Here is a 13,424-nt window from a genome sequence, read left to right on the forward strand (position 1 = left end):
GCTTGTTGCTTAGGCACTTCTTTACGACCAATCAAGTCCCAGTTGGTTGCCCCAAAAATCAAAAGTTGACCTTTGCACTTAGACCCTTCAAGTTTGACGCGCTCCTTGGTGTGCTCGGGCTCGGTGATGACCACGGCCGCGCCGCTCGCTTGCCGCCGCCGGGGGCCCAGTCGAGCTCCAGGCCGTCCTCGTAGCCGCTGCTGCCGCCGCCACTGCTGCTACTGCAGCGCTCAGGCCGCTCGCGCTTCCTGCCCGCCGGGCCGCCGCGTTTCCTGGGCCCCACACGGGCCGTGCCGTTGCCCGAGCTCGGCTCCTCCCAGGCCGCCGCCACCGCCTTCTTCCTGGGCATGGTCGCGGCTGGAGGGAGACACCGGTATGTTTTTAATATAGTTGTTTAAAGTAGTCTCCAGAAAATATTTTAAGTTGTGAAAGCCAGCCAGCACTGACATGCTTAGAGTTGTCATTGTTTCAACTACATTTTTGTCATGTTTTCTCAATCACCAGGTCCTATATTAAGATAGACTCAGCAAAGGGGTCCCATGCTTTCTTGCTCATTTCCTTTATGTTTTACAGGTGTTCTTAGTTGGTGCATAGCTCAAAGGGGTAATACAGGAATGCAGACTTCTTCATCATTTAGCTCTGTCCTGTCACACATCTAGGAAAGAAAAAACGAAAAACATGGAGGACTGTCATATCTGTTGTATTGAAACTCTGGCCCTGAAGCAGGAAATGCCACTTCTGCTCACATTTCTTTATAAAATATATGGTCATATGGCAGGATTCTAGCCACTGTAGCTTCAGCTCATGCTCCTCAACAGTCCTTGTACTAGGAATTGAAGAGTGTACTTGGGATAGCTCATAGTCTTTGCCACAGAGTCATTTGTTGTATTATTTCTCAACCTACCTAAAGCAGTGGTGGTAAACTTGGGACTTACATGCCTGAAGGAAGGGATGCACAGAGCCCTCTGTCAGCACTTCAGTCAAGTCACCCAAGCCAAAGTTTGATAAATTATCTGCATACATACAACAACAAAGATCCTAGTCACTGTCCAGGAGCATGCCAAATGTAAACTTTTACCTTTCAATTAAAATATTGTATATTGAAAGTTCTCTTAATTTTTAAGACAAAGGATGTTAATGTATTAGTTATTTTTTCTAAGTTAATACCTCAATATTCAGCTTTAATTGCAATGTTAGTGCTTTGCAATATTAAGTGAGTTTTGGGGCGCAGTTTGGGCGGTTGGCCTCTAAAAATTGCGCCATCACTGATCTAGAGGATAAACAATCCCAGGAGACAGGGATGTGCAGATTACCAAACTTAAGTGAGTATGACCGGATAGTTTCATTCCAGAAAATTTTTATCTACAGAAAACTTTTAGAAATACTATGTAGAGAAATGACTGGATTGTGGAAAAGCAACTTACCTTACATGAAGTATCTTCTGTTATCAGGAATTGTAGCAGATCACATGGAAGAACCTAGTAACTCCAGGCACCCTTTCTTACCTGTAGGTCTTAGAATGAGGCTACAGACCACATTGTGAGGGATAACACACATATGTTTCAACCTGAAAATTTTATGGCAGCTCTTTAATGTAGAGTTCAGTATATAAGATTAATGAGCATTGATATTTTTCTATTGGTCAGTGTGTCCTATCACTAGGACATACTGCCTGATAACACACAATTTAAAGGAAGAAATGGTTTATTTTTGGTTCAGAGTTCCAGTCTCTTATCAGTGGACCGTATAGACACATCACCATGCAAGGGTGGGGGCTGGGGAGCATAGCGGCTCACCTTGGAGCAGCCAAGCAGCAGAGCTCTAGGGGAGCATATGCTGAGAGAAAGCATTCCGAAGGCAAGGCTCCCATGAGCCTGCTCAGCCTGGGATTGGCCTCCTAACCATACACCCACCTCTGCACACCAGTGGGTTAGTCCACTGATGAGGACAGCCCGAATGACCTAATCCAGTGACCTCTCTGGGAGTCTCTCAATTCTGCCAAGTTGACAATCAAGATTAACTGACACATTTTAGAATATCATCCTTGTCGTTATGTCTTGTCACAATGTTAAAGCCCTGTTATGGAAGTTAAAAGCATAAGTATACTGGATAAGCCATGATTGAGTTTTTTGTCAGGAACTAAGGTTATTTATTACCCAAAAATGAGAAATAGAAAGTTTCTCTATATAGCTTCCTAAACACACTAGAAGGATGACACAGTGGGCCAGATAGCTCTTTTTTAAGCTTTTCATGGGAGATTTGAATCTTATTCTTCGGTGCTCAGGAATCACAGAAATGGTGTCCCTTTTGACAAACCGAAATAACTAAAAATAACTGCATTGATAAAATTTAAGTATTTCTGTCACTAAGTATTCCAGGACCTATTAAATAGGGCCTGTATTTGGAATATCTCTGCTTTGGAATGTTTGAGCTATTGATCTTGTCATAGAATATAATTTAGAACTAACTTTGAAGCCCTTATTAGTGAGAGAAAAATCTCTTTCAACTACAAAAAGTATTATTATCATTTGTTATCTGCACAATTAGGAAGCAATAGAGTACAGCAGAGGCTCTGCCATATAAATAATCTTCATTGCCCAGAGCTTTTTAGTTTATTGCAGAGTGTTTTATCACATGCCTGTCTTCCCATCCCCACCTTTATAATTGTGTGTGTGTGTGTGTGTGTGTGTGTGTGTGTGTGTATGTGTGTTTGAAATCCAAACATGAAGTCTAAAAGGCTAAGACTTAGGAAGCTACCTCCATCTAGTGATTTAAGGAAGAAATGGGAATAACTCTGCAGGCAAGTTGCTCTCTTTTTTCAAAATATTTAATAAAATAGTAAGTGTCACTGGCAGTGACTGAGAAAAGTGAAAGTTTTTAGATCAAGCACTACTTTAGTGTTTGTGCAGTGTGAGAAGGCTGGTAGATGGTGTATTCCGCGAATGAAGCCCAGTGGCTACTGGCCAGTGTGTGGTGTGTAGAATTGCATGAAATCAAGGACACACTTCACTTTTCCCTCACTGAGATGTTCTAGGGAAAGATTCTGTGACCAAGAAGACAAATCTTTCCAGCTGCTAATGAATGCGCATTCAACTCTGCCACTCAATTTTAGGCACATCTAGTACAAGGGCCAGATGTTGTATTTTTCTTGAATCCATGAACAATTAATGGAAAGCCATGTATAATATCTTTCTAGTTAGCTATTTAGGACAGTGAAGAAGTAGGCCAGTCTAGCTAGCTGGATTCAGATCCAGGCTTTATAACCAGATAGCTGGTGCTCTGTTGAGATGTCACATCTTCCTGCCTGTGTGACTTTTGCAGGAAATGGGGGCTTAAATTAGAAGGTAGTTGCTAAGATCTCTTTTCTATCCTGGGTCAACATTTGATGTTGCTCATGTGAAATCAGGACCAACTTTTGTCCATAAGCACAGTGTAATGTTTGCCACTTCTCCTCTGCCACTTCATTTGGGGCTTATTTTTTTTTTCTTTCACACCACTACATGCCCCATAGGAGTTTGTGTACATTGCAGTATAAATCATTGGAAAACAGATCTCAGTATTATTTCTCCTGAGGGATTTTCATTTTAACATTAATATAAGCATCAGACTAAAAGCAAGAATCTCAAAGGAAGAGAGAAAAGATCAAGAGAGAAAACAAAAGAGGGCATTTACGTTGGCTTTCCTGACTCAGCCCTGGTTTTCAACTGTTGTCCCAGACTCATTACTAACATTAGTTCTTCTGCTTTCAAAAGTATCCTTACTTGGCTGATGAATTATTTGATCACCCTGTATAAAGAAGAAAATTTCCTAGTATCCCTAAATTAGAAAGTGGAAGGAAAGAGAATCTGCCTTTATCTGTACTCTCTCCAAGCCAGATTCCAAATAGGATTATGTACACATTATGCTGCTAAATATATAGAAACAAATATATCTTATCAAACCACTAACCACATATATCCTAAATCAGAAATTAGTAAACAAAGCCCATGTCATTCCTCAGGAAATAGACTAAAGAGTATTGCATGGACTCCTTTTACCACTGGTAGATCAAACTTGAAAGGCTCATGGAACATGAAAGTCTAAAAGACTATCATGCCATATGTGAGCAGATGGGGAAAGACCCTAAGAAAGTCGGTCACTAAGCCTTACCTGGAGTCCTGGATGCCTAGCACTTCAGTAATCTGTTGGGGAGGACAAAGGAAGCCTAACCTGTAACTAAAATGAGCATTAGCGTAATAAGAAAATGAAGCTTTGGAAGTTCTGGAAATGTAGTCAAGCCAATGGAAACCTGTTTGTCCAGGAGGTGCCTAACACACCTGGAGGTGATGCCCCAGTCTTCCACCTGATGCTTTTTTGCTTCTGACCCTAGGCATTTAGAGTCCTATATCTTAATGTAAAGCCCAATGTTACCGCTGCTTTTCTCCCTCAGTTTTTGCTTAATTATACAGAAGTGACAAACCAGTGATTCAAAGTCCTTTTGTAGTAATGAAACCTAGGTGTGCTCATTAGGTAGCAGCAGGTTTGATTTCAAACTATTTTATATAACTTTTGCCTCTTGAAGCACCACAGAGTGCACAATTGGGGAAAATTTTGTTGCACCCTGAAAAGGGAAGTCATTCACAAGGATTCCATTAAAATTGATTGACTATTTAGAGACCATGTAAATGGATGTTCAGAGTATTCAAAGGCCATGCAAATCAGTGATCTTTGCTAGTTCCAGTAATTACTTCAGAAAGCAAGACAACAAAATCAATGCTCAGACCTATTAAAGGGCTTATGGTCATCCAGTAGGAAAGATGCCCCCTTGGCCTCCCTTCCACCAGAGGCTGAGTGGCGGGTTGGGACAGCTTAGCGTGTTGCATGCCTGTTCACTGGTGCTGTGCTGCTGCCTCTCTCACTTTTGTGTTTTGTAAAACTGGTGCAACACATCAGCCTGTCCCCTTCTGCCTTAAAGGGAACCTGGATAAGGTCTGCTCAGACTTAGGACTTCAAGATAAGACTGTTAGGGCCTGCCAGATAGCTCACCAGATTAAGCAGGCACAAGGACCAGGTTCAATCTGATCCCATGGCATGTAATGCCGGCCCCGCTGCCAGGGCACACTGAGACAGCAATTGAGACTTGAGACTGGGCTTGATGGCATGTGCCTATAATCTCAGTGCTTGGGAGGCTGAAAACAGGAGGATCACTATGAGTCCAGTCTGTATAGTAAGACCCTGTACTAAATACATATATATATATATATATATATATATATATATATTACTTCCTGACAATTATTAAGCCATTTCATGTGTATGACAGAAGCTGTTATGTACTCATAAATTATCTTTTAAATAAGTATATAATATCACTACTATTACTAAGCCCCATGTTATAAAGAAGAAATCAGACTCCAAGAGATTAAATCACTTGTTGAACAACTGGTCAACCTGAGATGCTAATAAGAGATGACTGACTCTGGACTCACTACAAAGCATTATAAGAAAATGAGAAGAGAAATATCTGGTATCACTTTGAAAACTGTCCTAGTCTTTGCTGTAGAACTTAAGAACCAATATATATTTGGCTCTAAAGTGAATTTCTTTCAAGGTTTCCACTCTTCTGCACAATGCATAAAAATGCCTTCCTCCCTGATCTATATACACATGCAGTATAACCTAGGTATTTTTGAAGAGATATAGAGGCATTTATAGTAATGGCCCTAAGTACTAGCTGTCTACAGTTATATACCACAAGAAAAAGTCTAAAGTACAAAGCCTTACTTTAACATAAGATTATAGTTTTGGTAACCAGTGGTTTTGCCTCTTCATTTCACTTTGTAGAGTTCAGAGGTACCTACCACAGATCAATAAAAAGTTGAAATACTACTGATAAATGCTGAAGTACATTATGGGACCACAGAGGAAAGTGATCAATGATGTGTAGTGTGCCTAAGGAGAGTCACCTAGAGAGAAAAAGTTCTCTCAGGCTTTCACAGAGAGCAAATTGTGACTCACCCAGATGGCTGACACTGACAAAAGATCCATAAGGTGATGTACATGGTTCCAGAGTAAATCCTGAGGGGATTTGACTGATTTATCAGATAGCAACAGTTACATTTGTACTTATATAGATCTTGCTTTATCATAGTCTTAACCATCCAGCAGAAAAGTATAATCACAAGGTATAAAAAATAAAGCTATATTAATATGCTGAGGTTTTAAAGGCTCCAGTCAACAACTTCAGACAGTTGCCAGCTGTGCTAGTAATTCACTACTATTATGGACTATTGGACTATATTGGGTTATTTCGCTGAATTCACGTACTTGTATTCTTTGGCCTGGCATCAAGTATGAAAAGATCCTTTAAAGACTTCTCCAGATACAGCTTTTCTAACAGCAATGGAACACCCATCTCTGACAAAACAAAACAAAAAAGGGGTATATTAATAAAGAAGTGATAAATTATATATATATATATATATATATATATATATATCCAAGATAGGATAGATATACAGCTACTTTCTCTTAGTTCACTGAGAAGAAAGGTTTGTGCTAAGAGTGTTTAGACAAGATATCATGTCTGCATCTTGTCCTCTGACTAAGTGCTACGAAGACAATATGCAATGTATTAATTATTATAACTGTCCTACTAACCTGTTTTGAAACTGTTTTATTGCTATTTTTTTCTTTTTTCTCATTAAAATGAATAAAAATTTTAAAAAACAAAGCTACATTGTATACAAATAAATATGTGTTCATATAAAAAATAAAATAAATTTTGAGGTACAGGGCTAAGCTATGATTTATCTAAGCCAACTCTAAGGAGCCTGCAATATTAATCTAACAAGTATATTTTGGTACACCATGTAAACGGAACAACAAATTTAAATTGGCTTGCTCTGGAAGCATCTCGGAGCCCAATGTGCTGACAGTGAGAATCATAGGAAAATAGGTATGATTGTAACCTCCTCTTGTTGCTTCTGGACTTATAAGTATAATGCCATTGTATCCTCAGGAGACTCCATAGTGTAAGATAAACTTGTATTAGAAGCTTCCTTGTAATGGAGCCCTTTAATACTTTGGAAACTCTATCTTCTTAATTGGATTCAAGGTAGAATTACCCTATCCTATGTTTAATCATGTGATGCCTTCCTTGGTACATGTCGTGGATCTTGGCTCACCCAGCCCTTGCAACAGCATTGCTGTCATCTCCACTCACTCTCACCGTCTTATCAGGAAGCCTTCTGAGAGAGGAGCAGCTACTGGGCCAGTCCCATTGACTTTTGGCTGGTTTGTCATGTTCATCCTGAAATTAGTATTTTTCTCTAAAGAAAAATATTGTTCTTATTTCTCCAGAATTAGTATCTGAAAAAATTAAAAATACAATCAAATCCTCTCTGAGCTCATTTTCTTTCATTCCAGAGTTCACCTGGCCCTTTCTACTATAAAGGGTGACTGGTTGTTTTCTTCCCAGGGCCCACTGTGTCACCTTCACAAATGTGTCCCTCACCCATAAACTTACCCTTCTGATGTTAGAGCAGAGAAGGAGGACTGTGGAAATAGCTGAACTCAATTGTGAGAAAAGGATAAGATATAATTATGCTTATAGAAATATACTTATTGGTTAACAGGATACAGTTTAGTTTATCCTAGTTTAACACATCCATGTGGACATACATTCATGACAGTCCCATCTGGCAGCTTGTACCACTCAATGAGACTGTCTGTACTGCCCAATGGGACAGTTAGGCATGTGCCACCAGTGGTTTAAGCTGGTAAGAATGTGTTAAGATTTTTTAATGTATTTGCAATATAGATTATTTTTATCTGTTACAAATGCATATAAGATCTTTCATCAGTTGTTGCCAAAGAAGGCAACAAGACCCTTGATTTCTCCTCCATGTCATGCCTTAGTTGAAATGTGCATGGTAATAGATTAGGAAGTGTAGTTCACACATCAGTCCTGTTTTTCTTTTTTCCAGGAGACTTGAAACTCTAGTAGCTCTAACCTAAGTTTTAAGAAATACTCTGATTTTCTTGACAGGTTAAAAAGTGTACCTATCTTCAAGTGACATGCATGTATCAGAGAATGGTTCTTCTAAGTAGCCTAGACCTTGTGGCAGTTGTCAAAACTGCGGTCACTTCTTGACAGATAGAGAACCTGAGGGAAGGCATGGAGTTGCCACTGAGCCCAGTGAGATCTGTGCTCCCTCCCTGGCTGAGAGGTTGGCTCAGATGTGCTGTCTAGGCCTAAGCCCACTGGGGAGCGAGTCAGGATTGTCAGAGTAGCGGTGGATCACTGCCTCGGGCAGCCAGAGAAAGAAATGCAGATCCTGCTTTGTCACTGCAAGCGCCCCAGGAGAATCCCTTGGGATGGCATTTGGAATTCAAATGGTTGTGGCCACATAATTCAAGTACTGAAAGCAGAACGGCAGCAGTGCTTCTCTGCTTCCCAGGTAGTGGCCAGATGGTGATACTTTTTGCATCAGTGTGCCGATTATATCAGACTCTATAAAACTAAGTTAATTGGATAGAGTTTCATTAAAAGTTGATTTCTATAAAAAGAAGCATTATATTGGGCAACTACTATTCCAACTATAAAAGTCTCACTTTTAGAAAAAAAAAGAAAGTTCATCTTAGGCTGTTATACATTTAAAACAAGAGATTTAGATTTAAAAAGACACTTAGATGGCATTAAGCAAGTCTGAAGTTCTGGGGATCTTTGAGAGTAAGGCACAATCCACCACATGGTACAGGGGACAGCTTCCATACATGAGGCACTGACTTGGAAGGTGTCAGTCTGCTAGGAATTATGAGGATGGTTTTACCTTTGCTCTAACCTGCTTGTGTGACCGTGGGCAGTCTGTAAGGTGGAAAGGCAGACAGTGTTAGGTGGTAGAATTAGCTTATAAAATTCTATGATTTTACAGAAGGGACTTAGAAAGCAGTTACATTTTAACTTGCATTTCCTTATTTTGTTTGTGGTTTAAAGTAGTAAGACATAGAAGGAAGAAAAAATAAATAAATAAATAAATAAATAAAAATAAACAAAACCACCAAAAAAGAAATACCTCCTTTTCTTGCAAGTTCTTCCTTTGACTAATTTTGCTTCAGTTGACATTCTTTCCAAGTCTTTTATTCTTTTTTCTCCTTTATGTCATTGCAACCATCTTAGTTTGCTATCCATTGTAGGTGCCCCAGTAAAGAAGTCCTAAGCAGAAATACCGTAAGTGTGTGCTCACACACTACATTTTTAATGGGCTAGTAAAATTAATAGTGTCACATTTAAGTCATATCATACACCCCTTAACAGCAAGCAGTACATTCAGTGCAAAGCAGAAGGCATTAACAACTTAGCACCCCTCAGAGCCAGGAGTCAGTAGAAGTGCATCTCATGTGACTAGCTCACAGAGCCAGATCTTCTGGGTTGGAAGGCTTTTGGCTGAGGAAAGGGTTATATCTGTGGCTCTCCAGGATACCACGTAGCCTCCAGAAGCATCTTTATACTTTCTAAAAATGACATTTTATCCTTGTCTTTTGCCTTAAGATACTCAGGTGTAGTTAGACCTCCTCTCTCTTTCTTAAAAGTTCTCCTTAAAATGTGATTCAAGGAGTTTTATAGGAGTTTTTATACCTTTCACTGCCTTGTAGAAACGGAAAGTAGGGGATCTTGGCAGAGGTAAACCCAATTAATAGTTGAAACTGTTGATGTAGGATATTCACTTGAACACAAAATGTAACACTTAGATCAGCAACTTTTAGACTGTAAAAATAATATTCAATTCTCCACAATGTGGCTAGGTTTGAGGAAGAAAATAGAGTATAAGGGAAATGGCATATGAGGAATATGTCCTCTTTCGACTTAAACTGGCTTGTCAAGTCCTCCTGACTTGACAAGATACCAAGATCCTAATTGCAATTCCACTTGTATAGACCAGACACCTGATTTGCTTGCAAATGTGGGCACAAAAGAGAACTTCATTCACAGAAAGGTAGAATCCCTAGCAGGTTCACTAATTTAGCCTTCCAGGGCCTTCATCTCCTGATCTTCCAGCCTCATAGAATTCAGAGGCAGGCTGTAAAGGAATTTTCTATTCACAACATGATGACTTTGTTAATGTCTTGAATTGGGAATATGTCTTGAATTGAATTTAGCATCAGGATTATTGTTTTGTTTTGCTTTTTAATCCTAGCACAGGTATCAGTCATTATACTGTCATTCTGTGGCTGTTTTCAAGTAATGATTGCTTAGACTTAAAAGATAAAGTAGATTTCATATGTTTGAAATGTTGACTGGCATCAAGGCCTGGATACGCCCCTCTGCATTCACTTAGCTATCTCACACACATCATATGCTCCAAATCGGGAATTCTTTTTACCACCTTAGCCACAGAATTGTACCAAGTCATTTTTTACCTTCTCTCTCCAAACCTCAAGTTTCATGATTATTTGTACTTTTTAAAAAATGCTCTACAATTTTCCAAGTTTGCAATTTTGCTGATCAGAAAAAGAATTAGCAATTGGAATTCAAACATTCCAAGCAGGCACTTTTTGCCACTCAAGAGAACACTTTACGAGGAGATTTGTCCTCAGCATAGCTTAGGAGAGCCATGAGGCGTGTTTCATTTATCCCCACCATACATGGGGTCACTGCTGTCATTAAGAGCGTGTGTTGTTAGTGTGTGATTGGAAATCCCCGCCGTGCAGCTGATGAGCGACTATTTCAATAACTGAAAACCATTCAAGTGAGTGACCTGCTGTCCTTCTACTTTGATTCTTTAAAAACAGACACACATATTTAACAAAAACTGCCTTTCTACCATATAGTCACCTGCTTGACAAAAACTGACTTTTAAGTGTCCAGAGCATCAAATCTTGGTTCAGATTTTCCCCAGTTTGGTAAGGTTTAGAAACTTCAGTGGAAGTTTCTTTAATGAATATGGTGTCATTTTTTATAAGAGTAGAGTTAATTTTAAAATCTGACCTGTAGTATCATTCTCTAAGGGTATGTTTATACTACCCTCTGTGGTAAAAAGAATGTAAATAAGTTTCTGTGTGAATCAGGGCAAGTCATGTGATAAACTGGTTATCTCTATATAAGCAGTAATTTCTTTTTTCCCTGTATTATTACCAAGCATTTCCAAATTAAGATTTTTGGTTAAAAAACAGCTGCAGTTTGAAAAGATTTATAGTCATTCAGATGGTTTATTTAAGGAAAAATCTACTTGATCACTTTAAAATTGCTGTTTCAATAAATTTGAGTGTTTTCTTTGTGATTTGAAAGGAGTGGGTGTGGGTCTGTTCTATTGGTCTGTATTATTAGGGTTTTACCTCCAGAAATAGCAAAAATCTTTAACATTGTCTCAAATTATCCAGCAATTAAGCTAGCAAAATACCTAAGGGAACTCTTTATGACAGCAGAAACTATTAGTGAAAAGATATAGTTATAAACCAGATACTGTGCTTGGAATACGTAGCACTCAGTCTCTTTGGGAATTGCCACCTTTCAGATTCTGATGCATGATAGTATAATCACATCCCACAATTATACTGATTACAGATCGCTTTACCAGCTGAACATATGCAACTCTACTGCTGAACTTACCCATTTCTAGGAATTTTACCAGGAAAAGACTCTAAAAGCCCCTGATGGGACTCTGAGGAGACAGATAGAAGGGGTGACTCAGGGAAGGTTGACAATAGGTAGCTTTTGTGTGTGTCTGTTCTTCCCTCAGTGCACAGTCATCTTGCTGTTTCCTGCCTCCCTTTGAAGCCTCATGCAGGCCTGCTTCACAGTGTACCAGGGATCTTTCTCCCATCCACTTTGTCCTTCCCTAGGGGTTCTGCTAGATTTTCAAAGTTCAACAGTGAAATTAATTCACAGTGCAATGTTACTAGCCAGTAAGATTGAATTCATTGCTCCCCCCAAGATATATGCAGTCATCAGAATCTTTTGTTGATCAACAAAGCGAGTCATCAGTTGAAATGTCAGGCTCTGTGTGCACCTGAGACTCACACAGGGTTCTGGAATCACCTCTCCAGTTTTACCAGTGTACCTGTTTCACCTGAGTTTTAAAAGTCCTGGTAAGGAGTAATGTGAGAGAGGTTCATAAATGGGCACATGAGGAATGATTGAGGTTTTTCTTTGTTTTAACTTCCAAAGCTTTTACTCACCCAGTGGATTGTTGAAATTGTTACAATGTGTATGTCAAAAGGAAACCTGGGTGTGGGACATCACATTTGTCTTTTCTAATTTGGCTGTTGCCCTGGCAGGAACTCCTGAATGAATGGATAAAGTTGGCAAAATTGTAAAGTCTAAGTGCTTATTAATGTCAAGTGAGCAAACTAGGAAAATGTGCAGCAGAAAATTACCAGCATTAGGCAGAAATAGCAGAGCTGAGACTTGCTGAACACCTGACTCATCAAACTACATCAGCCTCTGCTGACCCCCGGGGTCCCCCAGTCAGCCACTCCTTTTTTAAAAGAAGATGGAGCAAGCCCCTTTCCTCTGTACTGCATGGACAGTAGGGAAAAGGTGGGTTTCTGACATGAACACAGGCTTGAGGAACAGGGCCCTCTGATAAGTGTTGCAGCCACTGACCACCGAAGAGCATCTGGGTATTGTAGACATTTAACCACCCACCTTACACTGATGTTGAAACAGAACCTGCAGAAGGAGGGAATCATGTCCTCTGAATCCAAAGGCTGAGCCATCTGGTGTTGCAGCTGACCTGGAAAGGAATCCAGGATAGTTCAGACCTATATTACAGCTGGTGTGGGGAAATCTAAAAGACAGGTGGTTCCCATAACAGCTGTACGTTCAGTTAGGGCCAGCAAGAAAATTTCACGCTTGTTGAGCCTTCGTGGGTTTTCTAGGATCTGTAGTTGCTGCCTGGCCTTTTGCCTTAATAATTACCAGACAAGAGTAAATAATCATATTCCTCCCCTCCTTTGTTGAGATAGTCTCTGCAGGTCAATGAATCTGATGTTAAGTGTATATTTTAATGATAGGTGGACTTTTCATCATTTTTAGTACATGTTTACAGTACACAATGGTGATATTCATCGAGGAAGGTTGGTGCATGTACATTTACATCTCAATTCTTTCTTCATCCCCTACCCCTGTGCCAAAGATCTGTCTCTCTGTATCCTGTTATCCTTTATTTTGTTCTATAACTTATGTATATTTTGGGTTTCTCATATAGAACAAATCATACAATATAGATTTTGTTTAAAAGAAACCATGATTATTGTCTAGGGTAGTATTCATAGAACCAGCAGTCCTTCAGAGACAGCCTGATTCTGAACATGTTCTGATCAGAGTCCCATTAGGGGAGAAATACTGACTGCTGCTTTTACAGTAACTCTTTAAATATTGAAGTCTGTATTTTCTTTACAATTTTCAGATAACCTACCCAAACACTACTTTAATTAAATGA

The 13,424-nt window shown here is 39.5% G+C and overlaps 2 protein-coding genes across 10 annotated transcripts in view; one reads left to right on the forward strand and one right to left on the reverse strand.

Moving 5' to 3' along the window:
• The window catches only part of LOC105743545 (protein RCC2-like), a 13,191-nt gene extending 12,842 nt beyond the window's left edge, over positions 1 to 349 (reverse strand). Inside the window, 2 exon segments of the mRNA XM_023701334.1 lie at positions 3 to 133; positions 136 to 349. Of these exon segments, the coding sequence (XP_023557102.1) occupies positions 3 to 133; positions 136 to 349 (345 nt within the window).
• Positions 1 to 13,424, forward strand: part of Celf2 (CUGBP Elav-like family member 2) — a 598,848-nt gene that overhangs the window by 463,180 nt on the left and 122,244 nt on the right. The window lies entirely within an intron of this gene.

The sequence above is a fragment of the Octodon degus genome, unplaced genomic scaffold (assembly GCF_000260255.1).
Source record: "Octodon degus isolate 3935 unplaced genomic scaffold, OctDeg1.0 scaffold00133, whole genome shotgun sequence".
NCBI lineage: Eukaryota > Metazoa > Chordata > Mammalia > Rodentia > Octodontidae > Octodon > Octodon degus.